Here is a 20652-nt window from a genome sequence, read left to right as displayed (position 1 = left end):
TTTCAGATACAGTGAAGAATGTTCCTACCCTGGGATTCTTCCTTACAAACTGTCATGTCCATTAGCTGAATCTCTCTCTCTCTCTCTCTCTCTCTCTCTCTCTCTCTCTCTCTCTCTCTCTCTCTCTCTCTCTCTCTCTCTCTCTCTCTCTCTCTCTCTCTCTCTCTCTCTCTCTCTCTGCCCCACTTTCATTATTTCACTTTTCCTCTTTCTCATCCCGTCAGAGAGCCCAATGTTATTATTGTCTGTCATCCCCTAGGAGATAGCAAAGCTCGGCAATCTCCTTTGTACTGTCCAAATGTTATTTCAAGTCATTTCTCAGACCCAGCTTCTTGGCCCACCAGAGAAATAAGTTGTTGGTTTGAAGAGGGTTGAAGTACAGAGTTTAATGATCAGCGTAAAATATGTTGTGGATGCGGTTGAATCCATTGCCTGACAATTCACGGATCATGGTCAATTGAAACCACTTCACTTCAAACGGCTGCTATTTTTGCCTACACTTTAAAGTTGACCAGTACATACTGTCCCAGGGTTCACCTGTGGGTCGGGAAACTTGGTCAACGTTTGCTGTGTGGCCTCCTCTATGGCCCTGCTGTCTCCAAATACACCCCATGCACTCAGTACTAAGGCCTACTTCCATTAAATCCAATTTCAAATTTTTAGATGGCTCTCCTCTGACATGCTGCCCAGGTTGTGTGAGGTGTGTGGGAGAGGACTGTGTAGATGTATGGGTTTCGGTGTCTGCTAACTGGAAATATTTTCTCCACGGATTTGCAGCTTGTGGTGTTTTTTGGCGTTGAAAAAAGTCTGAGGAAGCACGGTTTCCTACATCGAGGCGGTCACCATGGAAACAACCCCACAAGATCAAAATGTGCCTTCACTTTGACGATTTCGAGAGGAGAGGGAGGGGAGCCGAAACGTGCAACTGTTTTCCTCCATGTTTGACATTTACTCTGGCGTGGTATATTGTATCCTTCTTTATGAGTCTGTCTGTAGGTCACTTTGTTATATCCCCTCTTATTGACTCTCCTAGGTGACTTAATATCAATTGCAATATATTGAGGTCTGTGATAAGGCCCACATATACATATTTTTTATATGATACTGTCTTAACTCAGGGGTTCTCAAACTTTTCAGCCCACGACTCCTAAAATAATGGTGCCAGTGACTCGCGACCCCCGCATCCACGGAGGTGGTTTACGTATACCTGGGAGTAAAAATAGGCCCTGATTCTGATCCAGACCGGCCCACCAGAACCGGCCCCCGTATACGCCACCACAGCTAACCTGTTAATGCATGCAATGCTTGATGTGATGCTAGTTCGGGAGTTCGACAGTAAATGTGAGCGCGCGTAAATCTTTTGGCCTTTATTTGAGTGCAAAATATTTTTTGAGCTTTAGTGTAAAATAAACAGCTTTTTTTCAATTGGTAAAACCTTATCTAGTGAAGGTGATGTATTTTTGTCTCTTAATTTTTCAGCCCCACCCTTACGTTTCTTAGCCTGGTTTTCCATCGTTATTCTTCTCCCGGTGCTCCCGATGGCCAGTCCGCTACTGCGGGGCTGTGCCGCGGTGGTGGATTTTCAAGTCATATTATTTTAAATTCTTGTGCTATTAAGGGGTGTTGCAGCACCCCTAGTTCCCGCGGCCATGGGTGTTCCCTCTCCACTGAAATCCAAAACTCAGCCAGTGTCTTGGCTGACAGTGCGTTCACACTGCAGCGTTTTTTAACGCTCTGCATCGCTTGCCTTCCCACAGTACACCACGCTCGGGGGCGTGTTAGACAAGTTAATACAGAGTTGTAGTTCTCTAAGGTCACTGTTGTAGTCATGGCCAAGCGTGCAGATTTGGGTTAATGTACTCACAATATCGATCAAAATACCACTTTTACACAACATTTATGTAAGTGCAAGATTTTACTAGTGCAAGATTACAGTAGAATACATGTTACGCCACCGGTCACTCAACCAGTCGTTTGTAGGCTGGGCTAGCGAGCTAGCAGTGGCACAGAACAGTCACGTAATGTGACGACTACATTTAAAAGTAGGCTATAAAAACACACTAGGAACAATGACGACATCGGCAACCATGCACCATGCATTATTAGTTTAATGTAATCTTTAAATTCAGGCTCGTCACATTAGTAACTTTGTTCTGAACAGAACTGGGTGTGCAGACACATACGAAAAGTTTCTCCTCCATCTTGAAATTGTCAAACCTAGAAATGTTTACCATGACGAACAGTTGCTACGTTACAAGAAACAAGAAACCAATCCGATTGGCCAACGCTAGCGTTTTCACGCTCCTCATTTACATAAAGTTGAGAAAATCCAACTTGCAACGCTCCGCTCCGCTCGCCTTCCCACAATGCCCTACGCGAGCGTCAACGCCTGGTTTCATTGAAAATGAATTGGAAGCCGACGCCACGCGCCGCCCGCTCCGCTGCAGTGTGAACGCACTGTGAGAACGCTGCCTTTAACGTTTGGTCGCTTGACAGTTCAACTAATGCGTCCTGCTGCTTGGATGTCAGATGGTTTGCCGTACTTACAGTGAATGGAAAATCAAAAGGCTGATGGCTTTTTTATTTGCATGCATTAATTTAACTACTATATTTAACTTGTTAAAATTTTGGCTAAAATATGCTATTTCTTATTGTTTTACAATGTTCCTTGATTTCTGGAAATCATCTCGCGACCCCCCCCTCGTTGTCTTGCGACCCCCACTTTGAGAACCACTGTCTTAACTTATGCTGAACTGTGGCCCAAAGTAAATATTAAAGGAGATAGTTTACATTGAGTTCCAAGTTCAGTTCAAGTATTTTATTGTCAGGTACACAGAACAACACAAGGTCAGACTGGGCACTGAAATTCTTAAGACAAGACAACGCAAGCACCTGGCATGACATAACAAATAAGTACACAGAACATAATTTACATCTATGCTAAGCTTAAATAAGTTAAACTTCCTAAATATACAGATAACAATAAATAATACACTATACTAACCCTACATGCACATAAAACCTATTCTAACCTAGGTGGAGTACAGTGAGTGCAATAGTGCAAAATTACAGATAGTGCAACCAGCAGCTGAAAGTGACAGTGTGTAAGTAACTATTAAGAGGTCAATCAATGACTGTCAATGACCATACAGGAGCCTGATGGCAAAGTACAGTAGTGCAATGTTACTGATAGTAGTAGTTGAAAGTAGCTGAAAGTGACAGTGTTTTAAAGTGACTAGTGTGAAGTTAATCAATGTCCATTCAGAAGCCTGATGGCCCTTGGGTAGAAACTGTTGTCCAGTGTGCGTGACCGAATGCTGCGGTAACGCCTGCCAGAAGGCAACAGGGTAAAGAGAGTGAAGGATGGGTGGTAACAGTCTCTTAGAATCCTGCCAGCTTTCCTGAGGCATCATGTGTGGTAGGTGTCCTGTAGGGCTGGGAGCTTCCTGCCGATGATGAACTCAGCAGAACGGACCACACTACGTAGGGCCTTGCGATCCCTGTCTCCTCAGGAAGAAGAGGCGTTTACGGGCCGCTTTGACCACCTTGTCCGTGTGAGCAGACCAGGTGAGATCATTGCTGATGTTCACCCCGAAGCAGCTGACCTTCTCCACTTCGGATCTGTTGATGTATAGGGGTGCATGCTCCTCCTCCTGCCGCCTCCTATAGTCCACAATCATCTCCTTGGTCTTGCTGACATTGAGAGAGAGGTTATTGTCCTGACACCATGATGTCAGGGTGTCAACCTCTGACATCATGAGAACCTCTGACAACCATTGAGAACCGGAGCTGGTTTGCAAAGTAGATTCTGATGATTTACAGATGTCATCACAAAATAGAGAGATTTATCGACAAACGATTTCATAAATATACATTCATTTATGAGAACCAAAACTATGCTGGGGTGTTAGTATCGTGTGATCAGTGGCATTTCTCCCAACTCAACACTAGAGGGAAGCAAAGACATCCTTTTCCATATTGACTCGTCTCGGCGAGTATCAAGAAACTGGGTGGAGTAAATGTCATCAGGTTCAAGACTTCCTAAAACTGCCCCTAGTATGCTCCTGCCAACAACACTTCCTGGAGGCTCGATGATGTTGGATGGGAAAATGAAGTAACGGGTCTTTTGGGAGTGTCTGGATCGAAAACGTGCATGAGGCAAAGCTATAATTACTGTCCATCCATTCAGGGTGTTCCCTGATACCAGAGACGTATATTGATCAATCCTGTTAAGGCCAGGGCTATATTCAGCTATGGAGTTGGATCTGTGGCAGATATTTAAAGTCCACAGCTTGCTGGAAGAGTGATGCCAATGCCAACACCATAGTGGAGTGTAGTACGGCTGTATCGTTGTTGCACATACGATCTGTTGTTTTGAAGCAGGAAATGTACGGAGGTACTGCATCTACTGTAATCACGGTGGCGTCAAAACATTAAAAAAAAGAAATCAGTTACGCTCGTAAAGTACCTACACAGTGACATACACAGACACAAACACAGCAGGATGCAAGAACACTAACAACAACACTTTGCCAGCTGCATGCAAGCAACGTTTCCTGTGATGTCTGGGTCGGGATTGTTGCCTCTCACACCGGGCTGGACTGAGGCATTTCCTCCCTGGGCTCTCTCTCCGCCTCGCCGGCCGGCCGACCAGGGCTGAAGGTTCCTGTCAGGGTTCCTCAGGGAACATTCCACACAGACCTTTATTTATTTGGGAGTGTTTCTCTAGGATGCTGTGGTGCCAGCTTTCCTCACTTCTTACATTTACGTTAACATTTAGTCATCTTATCCAGAGCGACTTACAGTAAGTACAGGGACATTCCCCCCGAGGCAAGTAGGGTGAAGTGCCTTGCCCAAGTACACAACATCATTTTTGCACGGCCGGGAATCGAACCGGCAACCTTAAGATTACTAGCCCGATTCCCTAACCGCTCAGCCATCTGACTCCCTACTTCTTCTGTTTTTAGACTTCAGTCGATGGAACGTTCTCAACTTGCGAGGCCTTTCCGTTTTCATGTTATGCACAGTTCGAAGTGTCAAATGCGACATGCATTTAAATGTCAAAAAGATATGTGATATCCACACGTAAACTAATGTGGGTTCTCGTTCCAAGCATGGCTTCTCCCCAGGGTAATGAAAGTGTGATTCACAGTTACAACCTTTGATGAGAAGATTAGGTTAATTATCGATACCGCTGCTGGGAATACACAAAGGAGGGAATAATCGATGCCGTGTCAAGATTTGTTACGTTCTCTGTCAAGCAGTTACCTCTGTACAACACAGCCTAGTCTCCCTGTTGTGTTACGACCAAAGTCCTTTCAAGAAAGCAAGCACTGCATCTACTTGACGTTATGCTCCATCATTCCACTCATCAAGGGAGTATCCACGAGGAGCCCTGGGGGGGACTAGGCCGACTCTTTATATGTTCAACCCCCCCCCCCCCCACACACACACACACACAGATTCCTGATTGCTTCAATTTGTTTTTTCTTTTTCGGCCCCATCAATTTAAGATGGGGGGGGGGGGTACACTGTTAGTACACTGTTGCTCAGAAGGAATTCCCCTTGCTCGTTTCCACATCCCACGACAGTTGGTTGGCTCGGCTTGTAGCTGTTTTTAAACATGGCTGCCACCGCTCCCTGGAGAGAGCTTAGCGAAGGATGTGGTTCGTAGACATTACAGCTACATGACCTTGCTTTTCCTTTAAGCTCTGCATTCCTACGCTGAAATAGCCTGTCTGTCTATCTATGAGTGCCACAGTCAGGACAGTCATTTGATGGCTTTTGTCAAAGGTGTAGGGTTCAACAGAAAGTAAATATATCTTCACCCTCCCAACACACTCACACACATTTGAACGAGTAGAACGATTAAGATGCTAGCTCCTCTGAATTACTACTGTCTTCGAAAATCTTGACTTTCAGTATTGCATTCATATATTCAACATTCATATATTGTAGGGGTGTAACGATACACTCAGCTCACGATACAATACGTTTCACGATACTGGGTGTTCGATACAATACGTATCACGATATTTCGATTTTTGTTTAAAATTAAACTGAAATTCAATTATCAGATTTACTTCCAAAACATTAAACATTTTCAATAACTTTCTTTGTTGTACATACAATTTAGTTAACTCGGTTCAAGCGATTTCTGTAAATGCTATGAATGCATGCATGACGCAGGTGTAGAGTAGGTCGCGTGCTGGTAGCTCAACCAATAGGATCAAACGGACGTCCTATTGTAAAAATATTGCCATAACTCTACATACATATTGTACAACTTTTGTATTGGGATATATTGTTCCACGATATATTGTTACACCCCTAATATATTGTATGGTACACTCATTCAGGGAAAGTTTGAAATGGTTCAGTCAGGGAGGGTATGGATAGCTGGACCCAGAATAAGCAGAGAAGGGTGGTTCTAGGTGGTTCTGCAGTTCAGTCTATTTATGCCTCAGTCTGTAGTTTCTCTGCATGTGTCTGTCTGGTGCTAATAGAAGAGCCTGTTGTTAGTTTAACAGAATATCCTGTATAGCTATTGTTGGCTAGCTCGCTTTAGATGCAGCCTGGGAGGAGAATGACCTTCATTAATTTCCTCCCCGGGTTTCCTGTTGGAAAGTATGATGATACAGAGTCTTTCCCATGGCCACATCAGTTTGAGCAGACTCTATTTACTGTAGACTAAATCGATGTCGATTCAGAAGTTTAATTTGACTTACCAAGACAACTGACTGTGTTTTTTTCATGTATACACTTTCTGATTAAGTCAGTCAGCCGGTTTGTGGAGAATAATCAAGCTAAAACCAATCATTTGTTTTTGGTTTTGTACGAGGCCTTTTTTGTCAACAGCCCATTTTAGAATGGCTTTAAAACGTTAGCCTCGTTTAAAAAACGATCGAGGCAACTAAATCATTAAATCAGTCGATGTCAACAACGGCTTTCTCAGACAGCTTTCTGCATTCCTTAATCCACATTGGATGGAAAGAACAACTGACCAATCGTGAGCCTTTTAACAAGTCTTCTTTTTGTGATTGGCTGAGATGGAGTCTTCCTCCATTCCTGCTCTCATCACAAGGTGTCTATATTTAGACAGTGACCGAACAGGCCCACAACTGTCCAATAGCTGTCTAAATCTCAGAGTGGATGGTTGGGATGCCAATTCATGAGATTGCCTCGCCCCATTTCCCCAAATATAGGTACATGGTCATCTCTTTAATTCGGGTCATGCCTTTAAGTCCCCCCCCCCCCCCCCCCCCCTCCCAGTTCTGAGCTTGAAATACCTAATGTGTTGTTTAAGATGTTCTCAGACTGTGTTTATTTAGTGAACCAAATAGCTAATTTAATCAGCTTCACAAGATTACTCGTACATATAGTACCGTCTCTCTGGCAATAACATTCCATTTGTTGAATTCTCACCTGGCAGGAAATAAAACATATTTTTAAGTGGGGCAGATGTCATGTAGGCCTACTGTATGTGGTTGTCACAGCAGGTAGGTATGTAAGAGTAAAATCTTAGGACACATCTCTTTCAGTCAAAACTGCTTCCTTAAACCTGCAGAGTAATTATTTCTGACAAAGTAGTAAAGAAAAAGAAGGAAAAAAAACCCTGAGGCCAGAGATGTTGTCACACATAACCGTTCCTATTTTAACGCCAAACTACTTGAAACAAGATCACAAAAGAAAATAAAAAAACATTATGATGTGTGGAATTTTAAGTTGTCATTTAATTAAAATACAACTGAGCTTGAGAATGAGCAGGATGCAAGCTTGAGAATGAGCAGGATGCAACGTGACAATCAGCGGTAGATTAGCCTACATGTTGACATATCTCGAAGATAACTCGAAACTATATCAAAAGACGCAAGTCCTCCAACAAAGGACAAAAGAAGACTGGAGGATGTCTTGTTGTGTCTACCGCCCGGTATGTAAAAAAAAGAAAGAAAGAGAATTACGTTGACGCTATCCTTTTCATCTTTCTTTCATCTGATCCAGTTGAGGTTGCGTCCCTTAAGATGTACGTCTGCTTGCCACCCAGGTGTGATACCGTCAAGGCACTCCAGAAATGTTCTTGGCATGGGTCTGCAATGCTACATTCCAGCTAACCCTACGACTCTTCACGGCTGAAGGATTAAATAGGTCACTGAGAAGGCCAGTGCGGAGCTCCTTCCGACAGTAGGGGTTGGATCAATTAGGGAATATTTTGTCAGTTTTTTTTTTTTTTTTTTTTTGGGGGGGGGGGCTCGTTCTGTCCAGCTTTAAAATAAGCTTGCGAATGGGGGATTTGCTCAGTGGTGCTGAGAGGCCTAATACGCAGCATTGCACATGATTGTGTGCTGATTTCAAATATCGGTCACTTATCACAGATAATCTCTTCATAGGATCATGTTTTATGTTAGGATTTTAATAACTGTACATGTATGTACATTTATGATTCTTTTACAATATTTTGCCTTTACAAACAGCATCCTCTATGTCTTCACATCCACTGGCACCGATGCAGACAGGAAACAGGAAGTAGAGAAGAGGAGCGATGAAGTGGGCTCATGACCTCTTATGAGCGAGACTCATTCAGCGTTAACTCGGCCTTGCAATTCTCTTGAAACTATCTAGGGTTCTCTTTTGTATCTGATACAAATACATTTGTACCTTGCAAGGACAACTGGCTATCTGTGAAACGATGATTACTCCAAGTGACAAGTACTCTTTATATTGTTTCTACTATTTCTATTAACAATCATTATAGTATAAATACATAGCTGCACTAAATACCAGCTGTCTGAGTAAGCAGTCCAGGCAGAACTACTCAATATAAACATCTACTTCCCTCTGAGGCTTCAATAGTCATTTGTTGGAAAAAGGAAAAGTTGACATCATGGGAGAGAGGGGTGATTATCTGTACAGTGACCGGCTGGAACTCTGGAGAATAAAGGCCTGCTGTATTTGGATGCAGAAAGTCCCAGGGCAGAGCCAAGATGCTGGGAATCACAAAGACAAGATTCTTTCTCAAATCCTTTGGTTTACAGCTTGGGTTAGGTTCCTCACATTTGGACTTGCCTCCCAAAGGAAGACAAAGCAAGGCAGAGGAACAGAGGAGTGTAGCATCACAGTTTTCTTTCATTGGCATGAATGGGCAAGTTGTGCTACAATCACAAAAAAAAGTGAAACATATTAGACCAGCTAACAAGTGTTGTGTGGTGCATGTGTGTGTGCGTGAATCTGTGTGTGTGTGTGTGTATATATGTGTGTGTGAGAGTTTGTGTGTATATGTGTGTGTGTGAGTCTGTGTGTGTGAGAGTCTGTATGTGTGTGTGAGTCTGTGTGTGTGTGTGTTGGTATGACTAGTATGCATGCTCTGTAATTATGAAAAACAATGTGGTGACATTTCGGCTGACCTTGATCTGTGTTGCCAAGCATGTGAGGGTGAGATTTCCTGATGACTGAAGTGTTTCTTGTGAGGACACGTCCTGATGGAAACAGAGTTTACGGAGCTTCTGAAGTCTACGATACGTTCAAGGCAAACTCTGGGGCACTTTTGCTCCTGTAAATGGACCGGTTGTTTAAAAGGAAAAGCACCTCAACATAGGTATACGTATGTATGTGTGCGTCTAAATGTGAGGGAGAGACTGTGTGTGTGTGTGTGTGTGTCCATGTGCGTCAGACTGTGTGTGGGTGTTTGCATGCGTGACAGGAAAAATGCTTGGACTCAGCACAGCCCTCTCTGAAAGAATGGGGCCTTTCCAAGACAAACAGCCACCAGTGCCTGTTTCATGACCAGCGTGTTAATGTGGGTGCCCAGGGGTTAAACCAACAGGCCAGCATACTCCGGCACGGACACAAAACCGACCACACAAAGCCCAGCTCACGGACCCTGTCACACTGTTTATGACAGCTCGCAAAACAGACACCATCCTTTAGCTCGGATTTCATTGGCCGGGACTATTTCTGCCACAGTTTTGACTGACCATTTGAGGCCCGTCCTCCCATTCAAGAACAGGGCGAAAGTCCTGTGACAGTAGATTTTTCATGTCTTTCGTGCCAAGAGATAATGTTGCAGTACACTTCAAGTCAGATAATTTTTTAAATAAGGTTCGATTTATTTTTTCTGCTCTGGTCATGACAACCCTGTGCCAACATTCGCTCACATACAACAAACAGATACAGTTAAAAACAAGTTGTCGTTAAATGTTCCTTTTCAGTCATGCAAGAGACCTTAAAAAAAATCCACTAATATTTTACAAGATAAGTTTAAGGTACAAAAAAAACTACATTTAGCAGCCAGGAAAATAAGCTATATTACAAATTAAAAGTTTTCAAAAGGCCTGTACTCTAGACTAAAGCCAAGGAGCAGAAGTTTATGCTTTAGCTTGTTAAGCTAAGAGGCTTTTTAAATATCTACATTCCAGTCACACACACTGGTAACAGGAAAGTCTCTAACTCGTGTGCAGTGCATTCCATTCAAGGTTAATACAAAGTATGGTTGCTTGAATTGACAACCAAGCACAATGAAAAGGCCATTTGGTTCATGATAGATTTGGATTGAAGGACAGACAGTCATAGCTTTGGTTTTGTGGATGTGAACCTAAATCTGGCTTGAGCTGACAATATTTCAAAGTTGAGAGGTGTACTGTATAATGTGGGTCACACAACGGCAGCAAATACATGTTGACAGCAAAGAATAAAAACTAGGACTATTTGGACAGTGTTTGATTGAATCCAAGCATCTTATTCATACATGACACCTTCACTCATTCACAGCAAATACACATTACTATGAATCCCACATTCATAGAAATCCCACATTCATAACAATCACACATTCAAATGAATCACACATCCACATGAATCACACATCCACATGAATCACACATCCACATGAATCACACGTTCATGGGAACCACTCTGATGCCGTGGGCGTTGATGTAGGTGAGGAGCACCCTGGCCCGTCTCTCGATGACGTCGATCAGCCTCTCGATACCCTGGCGGCCTCCCTGGCTCTCCCAGTACACGCGGTCCAGGAAGAGAGCCTGAAGCAGCCGCTCCCTCAGCCTCTGGCTCCTCAGCACCCCCACAGCATGCTCCGGGAGTCTGGGGGAGACCGGGGGGGTGAGAGAGGGGGGGGGGGTGGAAGAGAAAAGGGGGGAGAGAGAGGGAGGGTGGGTGAGAGAGAGGGGGGGGGAGTGAGAGGGGGGGGGAGTGAGAGAGAGGGGGGGTGAGAGAGGGGGGGTGGAAGAGAAAAGGGGGGAGAGAGAGGGAGGGTGGGTGAGAGGGAGGGTGGGTGAGAGGGAGGGTGGGTGAGAGGGAGGGTGGGTGAGAGAGAGGGGGGGTGAGAGAGAGAAAGGGGAGGTGACAGAGAGGGGGGGTGGGAGAGAGAGATAAAGGGGGGAGAGAGAGACAGGGAGGATGGGTGAGAGGGAGGGTGGGTGAGAGAGAGGGGGGGGTGAGAGAGAGGGGGGGGTGGAAGAGAAAAGGGGGGAGAGAGAGGGAGGGTGGGTGAGAGGGAGGGTGGGTGAGAGAGAGGGGGGGTGAGAGAGAGAAAGGGGAGGTGACAGAGAGGGGGGGTGGGAGAGAGAGAGATAAAGGGGGGAGAGAGAGAGAGACAGGGAGGAGACCAAGAGATGAGAAAGAAAGAGGCGGGGATGAGAGAGAGGAAGGGGGGGATGAGAATCTGTCTGTGGCTCGTTGTTGACAGTTGTGGTTGAGAAAATGTGTTTGTTCTGTGTTTGTTATGGCTGGACACTTATCATTGTGTACTGCTGTCAAAGTTAGTTATTATTTTAAATAATATTTCAATAAATTATACGTTTAAGTGTTAAATTTAAAAAAAATAATCTTGTGAAATGAATACAGGTCAGGTGAACTTAACAATACCCACATGCACCCTTACATCTTCAGAAACAACGTAGAAAGGCTTTAGCTTGGAGGGAGATTACAACAACCAGTGTAACTGGAGAGGTGACAACTGCTAATGCCACCCCTGGCTTGTCTCTACAATGGTATGGTCCACTGATTTATTGATAACTAGATGAAATGCTGAGAATGTCCCTGGCTGGATCCCCCTTCCCATGGTGGGGCTGGGAGCTGTCCACTCAAATATAATATACTTCATAACACATGCATGAACGCTGCAATTCCATGTTAGAAATGCAGCATTTTCCCACGTGTGTTATGGTTACAGGGTAGCCTGACTTCAGCTTGTAGCCTGTAGCTTGCATGTTTATGTAGGAAGTCGGTGGGAAATATATGTTGTAAAACTGTAGAAGACATGTAGAATGTTTGTGTAGTTTTGTTTTTTTTAGCCTTTCTTTCCATCATTGTATACTTTCCTTCTCCCTCCCTTCCTATCCCATTGTGTTGCAGGACATCCCATCACACTCTGTTAACAACCCTGTTACCCACTCCTTGATTCCCTCCAGTAGTTTAAAATCCAGATTGTCCTCGTCGCGATCAAAGAAGCCCTTGTTGTCAGAGAAGACCAGGTGTCTTGGGTCATCACCCCTGTGGATGATGTTGGCCAGTGCGATGCTGTCCTCATCCCCACAATCAGCATGTTGGTCCAGTTCCACACACTCATCCTGCGGTCGAGGCCTGAAACCACAGCAGCTCTGGTCCAGACGCTTATAAATCTAAATGAAAGAGAAAACGTTTTCTTTTTCATTCATTGAAATTATTTGAAAGTACATTTCAAAACTAAGTGAACTATTAATGCACGTAAACTAATGACTCTCTAGCAGTCGAAGGAGTTTGTATCTACTGTGTTCTGCTTGGTTTGTCACCCTGGGACACACATCACTCCAAAGATGATACAAGTAATCAAAAACATGTAAATAACCTGTGTGGACGTTCCATAAGCTGCACATGAGAAGGGTCTGCAGTCCTGCTGTGAGAGTTTAGTTAGTTAGGCCCCACGTTAACGGATAGCGGTCCTACCTGGAGAAGGAAGTCAAACAGGGCCAGCTTGCTCCACTCGTAGTGGTGTACGGAGGTGCAGCTGGACCCAAGCTTGGGAGAGATGTTCCTGTGCCAGCATCTCTGCTTCAGAGAGCTCTGGTACTGACCCCAGGTCAACCTCACAGCTGACTGGTTCACCTCACTGCCCCCTGGGTATAGAGATGCATCCCATAATACTACTGGGCAGGGCTGTTCATCTGCAGGGGAAGGATGTGAATGTTGTGTTAGTATAGGTTGACACCCTGGCTTGGAATGCATATTTCCAATGAGCACCACCAAGTTAAAAACATCATTTTAGGGTGTGAGGCCTTGTATGATTATTGAGTGTTTGGGTCCAGATTAAACATTAAAGAGGGTAAGATTATTTGAGTCAAAGGAAACCACACAATAAAAGCCAGTTGCCCTTCTTTAACTGTATGGACAGGCTAACTGACCCAGATATAACTATGCATGACCTTATACCTTATCAGCATTGCCTATGTGATGTCTTATCGGAATAGAGATAAGAAATATTAAAGAGGAATAACAATCGGAGTGCTTGCAAAATACAATAAAAAGTATAACCTCGACTTTCGTCTGATAAGGTCCAGTTTGAAAGTGCTAGATGGCTGAGCGGTTAGGGAATCGGACTATTAATCAGAAGTTTGCCGGTTAGATTCTGGCCATGCAAAATGACGTTGTGTCCTTGGGAAAGGCACTTCACCCTACTTGCCTCGGGGGGAAATGTCCCTGTACTTACTGTAAGTCGCTCTGGGTAAGAGCGTCTGCTAAATGACAAAAAGTAATGTAATGCAACCGGCAATGGCTTACAATTTATATCGACATAGTACTAAAGGTTGAGATAAAAGTGGCAAACAGTCAAAAAGAAATTGGCCTACCTTGAAAATAACTGAATCTTCTGCTCACTGCCGGTAAACTCTTATTGAGTCCCAGGACCCTATCCAAATGGAAAGCAAATACTTCGCTGGTGTCAATGGGGCTTTTTATAATTCCGCACAGTCCCCGACATATCTTAAAGTCATTTTCAGTAGGAGAGGGATTCGGCGAATCCTTAGTTGTGGTTTCAAACATCAGAAATGGAGGAACACTCTTGTATGACACCTCGTTAATGCGCGAAACTTTGCCGTCGGCAAGGAAGCGCATGGCATCAATGTCTTTTTTACTGTACCACGGTGGAGATCTTTCACTGTATATTCGAATAGAACTCACGTGAGACTCTGTTTCTACTATTGTCCTCGCGCCATTGCCAGTTTCAGGTGAAGTCTGACCTATTCGCCTAACTGCTTTCCAAGAAATGTCTTTGCCATAAGTACGCTTTACTCTTTGTACTTCCCTCTCTAAATTGGCAACGTTATCCTGCGTTATGAATGCGTAATTATTGGACTTGGTCCTTCTCGTCTTGCTCCTCAGTTTAGGCTTCACTGTTCCCCTGATAATTGCTGGCTTTAGGCGCTTAGACTTCAACGTTATGTACACCACGTTGGACCGCGTCGGAACCACCGAGAGCGCAATGTCTGTATTCTCACCGGCAGGCGAGTAGACAGTTTTAAACGGGTCATCGTCAGTTTCCAAAGAAGACCCACGGATACTTTTGTACTTGTGATTATAAGTCCGTCTGTCTTGGTGCGGCAAAAAGTGTCCCACTTGGGAAACCACGAAAAATAAGTATACAAAACAAGCACCCGCAATAATGATATTCCTCTTGGACGGGGGGCGCCTCTGAATGCAGCCGTATATTCTCAGAAGAGACGTGTAGGACCAAATAAAGAGATATTTTATTATGTCTCCACGAATACAAATCTCCATTAGGACGAATAACGCAACATGGTTGACTCTGTCTATGCGAAGAACTTAACAGAGTATTGCCCATTACTTCCGAAAAACATTTCCAGTTTTGCTGCTCTAGGGTACTTGATGCCCAAACTCTCAATGTAGCGAGGCTAGATCTATCACAGAGCCAAGTGTCACGACAGAAGGGTTGGCTTTGTTGCCATTCTGTATAGGCTACAGACTGCTTAGAGACGGGTCAGATTAGACAAACTCTCATCATGATTGTCAAGAATAACCGCTGTTGTCATAAATTAGATTTAAGACCTGAAAAAAAAAACATTTAAGACATAAGAATTCCTGTTATTTAAGTGAAAACTCATCGAGTCAGTTTATTTGTCTCAACGTTCACTTACGTTTTGTTTTCATCCACACACACATAATACAAGTGCGTTATAGCCTACAATATTTATTGACTTCAATTGAAAAAGTAATAGACTAACGATAAAAACTAATTTTGAATGAATCCCATGTGACCTCTGCTGGTTAATGTCTGTATAGAAGCTGCACTTGTCAGCCGGTGCATAAAATAGCATGAATTACTACCAGAGATGGCAAAAGTAGCCTACACAAAACTTTGCAAAACTCTTTTCGAGAAACTATTTTTTTGTAATATTTTAGGAAACCTTTTTTTCGGAAATATTAGCCTACATTTCATTCTTTTTGTGCAAGCAAATTGATCTTAGCCATATGCTTTTCTTAAAGTTTTTATTGTTTATTACTAGACAGGCAGACAGTGCGTGATGATATTAGGCAGTAATTTAGCTAATTGTTTTCAGCTGTTCCATTAAAGTATCGCGCCATAGTGGAACATAAATCTGAGTGTCAATTCCGTCCTCCGCCGCAAAAAGATCACATATGCTAAACCTTAAACATTCAATCAATGTGTAGTTTTTATTTGGATCCTCAGCATGTTTTTGTCTGTGAACGACTCCCAAACCAAGACATTTGAACTAGGTATGATTAAACAGAGAAACGTAACTTTCATTCAAGACACGTTTATAAAAAAACAAATAGGCCTATAGGAGTTTAATCTCTAACCACCCTTCCGGACCGGTCTGATTAAACTGTACTGTCTCCTACTTATTTGCAGATATAAAGGAAGAGACACGTTTTGAAACGAACAGTACTGTTGATCCGCTTTTCTTTTTCAACTATAACACAACACATATAGCCTATGGATTTGTTGCTAATATTGCTGCTGCAGTTTTATTTGGAAGCAGTTATGTACCGATAAAAAGGATAGACACTGGTGACGGTGAGCAGACAGCCCACCGTTCTCTGTCCTCTAAAGGTGATGTCGTTAGCGTGGGAAATGTTCACTATTAAAATGTACACCAATCCTCCAGGAATGTTTTTCCACTGGGTAACCTGTGCGTCAATATGGGCAGTGTCTTTAATCGGGCACTTGTTTCTCCATTCTCCACGGTTTTATCCATTAGCGATGCTTGGTGGAGCGATGTGGGCCACAGGTAAGAAATCCTATTTTTGCCGCCCATGGTTTATCATGCATAATGTAGTGAACGAAGATTATGTCTACAGGTAATGTAGCTGTCGTCTCCATAGTGAAAGCCATTGGACTTGGACTCGGAGTTCTTATTTGGGGATCCGGTAGTTTATTAATGGGTTGGGCGAGTTCAAGGTCAGTTATTTCACTTGGATGCCATTTGAATGTATACAATTAAGTCTTTCAAAAACTTACAGCGAAATGTATTGTAAACCTGATTTTGTGACAGGTTTGGCTGGTTTGGTATAGATCCCCAACATGTCTCCAGCCCTTTATTAAATTACTGTGGTGCAGGGTTGTGTTTCCTGAGGTAAGACTTATTATCGACTCACATCCTGGAGCTGGTGAAGGTCACTTTCCTGTCCATTTGAAGTGCTTGGAGGGGCACGTGGCACTAGGCTAAGGGAGCTTTTTGATTTCCAGCGGGCTCATCTTCTTCTTTGTGAGAACCGAGGTGGAGACACGTCCTCATGCTGGATCGCCTCTCCCAAGTCCTGACAGCGTGAGTGTGTTCAAAGTTGACTCCCTAACGAGTCCATCGCCTTCACACACACACACACACACACACACACACACACACACACATACACACACACAGGTGTCCATCACACTCCAGATTGTTCCAACTTTTCTCAAATGTGAAAGACCAATGTGCAATGTGAAAATTGCAAGATGAGTTTCCCTTCCACTTTAAGAGGGAATAAGTAGTCCGTGGCTAAGCTATTGACATTTTCATCACGGTCTTGACCGCGGTAGTCTTGTTATAGCACATGTCAGAATGACTGATGTTTCCATCATTGACACTCCAACCTCCTGCGCCGGTCCATTTTGCAGAGGGTGAGATCTGGGTGTGAACCCTCAGAGTCCTGGATAGAAGTCATAGGGCCAGAGACGAAACGATTAATGTGAGAGCACATCCATCTCACTTATAACTGTCTTTTCCTGTATGAATAATGTATATCTTCAGTTGTGTGTGTGTGTGTGTGTGTGTGTGTGTGTGGGGTAATGTGGCTTGAATGCTGAATCGAGGCAAACCCATATACGTTCCTTTGAGGACCCGAGTTCCGTTTGATCTTTTTGTGAATGCGACAACTTTAATTTCAGGTCACGGGTCTATAGGCTGCACCAGCTCTCGCTGCGTCTCTTGTCATGTTAATGTGTTCTCCTTGAAGTCTTCATCAGGCTCACTAAGGTAACTGTTTCCCAGAGGATGCTCGCTGGCCACGGCGTACGGCCTGTTGGACGGCTTGTCCTTTGTCCCAATCCTGTACATCAAGAGCCGGGCCGCTTGCCAAGACAGCATCTTCTACGGTGCCAGTCTGTACGGTGAGACCCCTCTGTGGTAGGGATGGGTTGCGTATAGCTTAGTGGTTAGAGCATTTGACTGTAGATCAAGAGGTCACATGTTTGAAATCCCCCCCCCCCTTTCCTGTATTTTGTTTGTAGATGAAACCATCTGCTACATTAACTAATACAAATTATAGGCTCTGTAAAACAGAACAATGGGTTAGGTTTACAGAATTTGAGCACTACGTTTGGTAACCATGTACCGGACACCCCTTTCCTGTTGTTTATCAGATCCTGACTATGTGTACGCTCAGTGCTGTGGCATTTTCCTCACCAGCACAGTGTACTTCCTGATCTACTGTGCTTCAATGACTAACAGACCCTGCGTGCCATCCAGAGCTGTATTGCCAGGTACGGGAGTCAAGTGGCTGAGCGGTTAGGGAATCGGGCTTGTAATCAGAAGGTTGCCAGTTCGATTCCTGGCCGTGCAAAATTACGTAGTGTCCTTGGGCAAGGGACTTCACCCTACTTACCTCGGGGGAATGTCCCTGTACTTACTGTAAGTCGCTCTGGATAAGCTACATTTAGTCTGATAAATGACTAAATGTAAATGTAATATAGGTACCTTTTTTATTCTGCTCACAACTCAATAAAGGCACTCCTTCAAAATGCTCTGAGTTGGCTGTAGAGTCTGGCAATTACACAGCATAGTCTCCCACATTCTTCTGTTTCTCTGAGGTCAGCTGAGGATTTGATTTACTGACTGTGTAAATTGAGTTTGGTAAATCATTTTCTATTGAAACTGGTATTTAGCTATGAAAATGTAATTAAGAAGAATAATTAATATGATTTCGATTGATCGTTATTGTCAAATAAATTGTGTTTGCCTGGGAGCAGATTTGCTTTGTGGAGAGAATTTTAATATTTCACCCTACCAGACATTGTACCGCATGTACCCAAGCGCTCTCTCTCTCTCGCTCTCTCCCCCCCTCTCTCTCCTCTCTCTCCAAAGGGTTTGCGTCTGGTTTCATGTGGACGCTAGCTAACTACTGCTGGTTCCTAGCCAACATCTACTTGAGTTCAATGGTGACCTTTCCCATTGTGACAGCTGTATGTAACCAGGCAACATCCAGTTTTACCTCACTGTCATGGCTGATACTCAACTTCTTATGCTTAACGTATTTGAACATTTCCACAGGGATGGATGTTGTCCATGTGTGTAACCTTTCAAACGTACTGGTTGTTCCCCATGTTAGGGTTACGGTCTGGTGGCGGCACTTTGGGGATGTTTGGTGTTCAGGGAGATCAAGGTAAGATCTGTTTCTCTTCATTTGCACAAAGCTGTTTTCATTAGCCAGTTTTTGTCTTGGCATCTTCTCGCCAGCTCTCCTTGAAGATCTCTAAATATGTATCTCTGGCTCCCTCAACAATCAACACAATTATGTACCCCCTCTAGATTAGAAATGCATCTAATTTTCCACATACAATTGAAAATTGTAAGAGTATAATTTTACCGGGCCTCTGATATTGGCAATCTTTTCTCAAGTGTATCTGCTCATCTCCTTTGCTAAGACTGAACCAGATTCAAAGAATTAGCATGTAATTTGGTTTTGATTAGCTCTTCCCTGCAGAATATTTCTACCTTGCCTCCGTGATTATCCCTTCTTTTGACTGCTCTCTGCTCTTGTCCACGATGAAGGAAATACATGATGCATAGGAGCAGACTGAGGAAACAGTTGCGCTTGACAATTAGAAACACATCGTCTGACCAACAATGGAAAATGTCAAGGAATTGCATGTGGGTGGGGTGGAGATCTCATTTCAACCTTTGTTTTCCACATACCATACAACTCTTAACACCTCACTAGGGGACGGGTAGACTGTAGCTCAGTGGTTAGAGCATTTCATCCAAGAGGTTACAGTTTCAAATCCCCCTTGGTGTATTTATTATTGAGTAACTATTCCCTTCCTTTACCCTGTATCATCTGAGTTTGCTGCTGTTTAGTCTACCACAGAGCACACTGGCTTACATTTTCACAACAAAGTTCTCATTTGTCTCAGAAATGCTGAAAAAAGTATTCATCTGTGACTATTTTTTTTGAACGGCCCTTATCTGTTTTTATAGGGTTGGGGGAATTGCTGCATCCTTGTCCTGGCCTCCTGTATCTGCCTGACTGGTTCCATCCTGACTGCTTTGTCAAAGACGCAATGAAGTGAAGAATGACAAGCCACTAGATGGCAATGCCCCACTCTGTCCACATGCGTCCTCCCAGGGTCTGGAGCTGCATGAGTTAGCTACAGAATATCTCATGTTGAACCTCTCTCCACATTGTCCCTACCATTCACAGCTCCTGAATCATCTGTTCATTTATTTATAGATTGTAACACACACTTGGCAGTAGCATTTAGAGGACTCAAGAACTTGAGTACTTTTCTCTCCTGAGGTAAAAAAAACCCCTCCCCCCGACTGTGATGGAAATATCTATTGAAAGGTCTAGGCATTGTGCAAAAGATGTAAAAGTCTCATTAAAATGGTGCATGTATCTTTTTGAAAGTGTCTTCTTTAAAGTCTGCATAGGAGGCTTAATGGCCTGATGGGTGCTTATCACCAGTATACAGTAGGCCATGTAGTTTAATGTGGATTTTGGAAGCTCAAATTAGTTGGTTAATTAATTGCGCTGCAATTTAAAAGTTGAGTTTTAAATCTGCATAATTTCTTATAATTATGCCCAAAGATGAACTTGGTTTGACGTTGACTGGTCTTGACCATGCATTTAAATAGGGATTTTAACTTTCTAAAGGTCTTCAAAAGTTGAAAAACCAAAACTGACACGCTATAATACTTTCCTCCAATCTTCCAGTCTTTGTACCGTAAATTTCTGAACATGAGTCGATTCAGAGGACGTTCCATGTCCAATTTCCATCTACCTTGTAAACAAAAAGTAATGCTGCAATCCTGATGTCACTCTCTCCATCCCATCCCATTAGTCTTGACCAGTACTGGCCACAGCATTGTCTTCTATTGAGCAGCCAGTTTCCTTGCAAGTGGGCCAATCACAAACCTGGGACACCCT

At 43.6% G+C, this 20652-nt stretch overlaps 2 protein-coding genes across 2 annotated transcripts; one reads left to right on the top strand and one right to left on the bottom strand.

Moving 5' to 3' along the window:
• Positions 1-10081: 10081 nt before the first annotated feature.
• On the bottom strand, positions 10082-14942 carry gask1b (golgi associated kinase 1B). The gene is made up of 4 exons (XM_062476657.1): positions 13836-14942; positions 12937-13154; positions 12406-12632; positions 10082-11094 (listed from the first exon to the last, which is right to left on the bottom strand). The coding sequence occupies exons 1-4, from the start codon at positions 14761-14763 to the stop codon at positions 10887-10889; spliced, it is 1581 nt and encodes a 526-aa protein (XP_062332641.1). The 5' UTR covers positions 14764-14942; the 3' UTR covers positions 10082-10886.
• Positions 14943-16255: 1313 nt separating this feature from the next.
• tmem144b (transmembrane protein 144b) lies at positions 16256-20109 on the top strand. The gene is made up of 9 exons (XM_062476391.1): positions 16256-16426; positions 16521-16601; positions 16715-16793; positions 17126-17196; positions 17499-17617; positions 17870-17989; positions 18591-18688; positions 18835-18888; positions 19704-20109. The coding sequence occupies exons 1-9, from the start codon at positions 16317-16319 to the stop codon at positions 19788-19790; spliced, it is 819 nt and encodes a 272-aa protein (XP_062332375.1). The 5' UTR covers positions 16256-16316; the 3' UTR covers positions 19791-20109.
• The last annotated feature ends 543 nt before the right edge of the window (positions 20110-20652 follow it).

Source organism: Osmerus eperlanus, chromosome 13 (assembly GCF_963692335.1).
Source record: "Osmerus eperlanus chromosome 13, fOsmEpe2.1, whole genome shotgun sequence".
In the NCBI taxonomy this organism is placed as follows: Eukaryota; Metazoa; Chordata; class Actinopteri; order Osmeriformes; family Osmeridae; genus Osmerus; species Osmerus eperlanus.
This window is presented reverse-complemented; position numbering and strand designations above follow the sequence as displayed.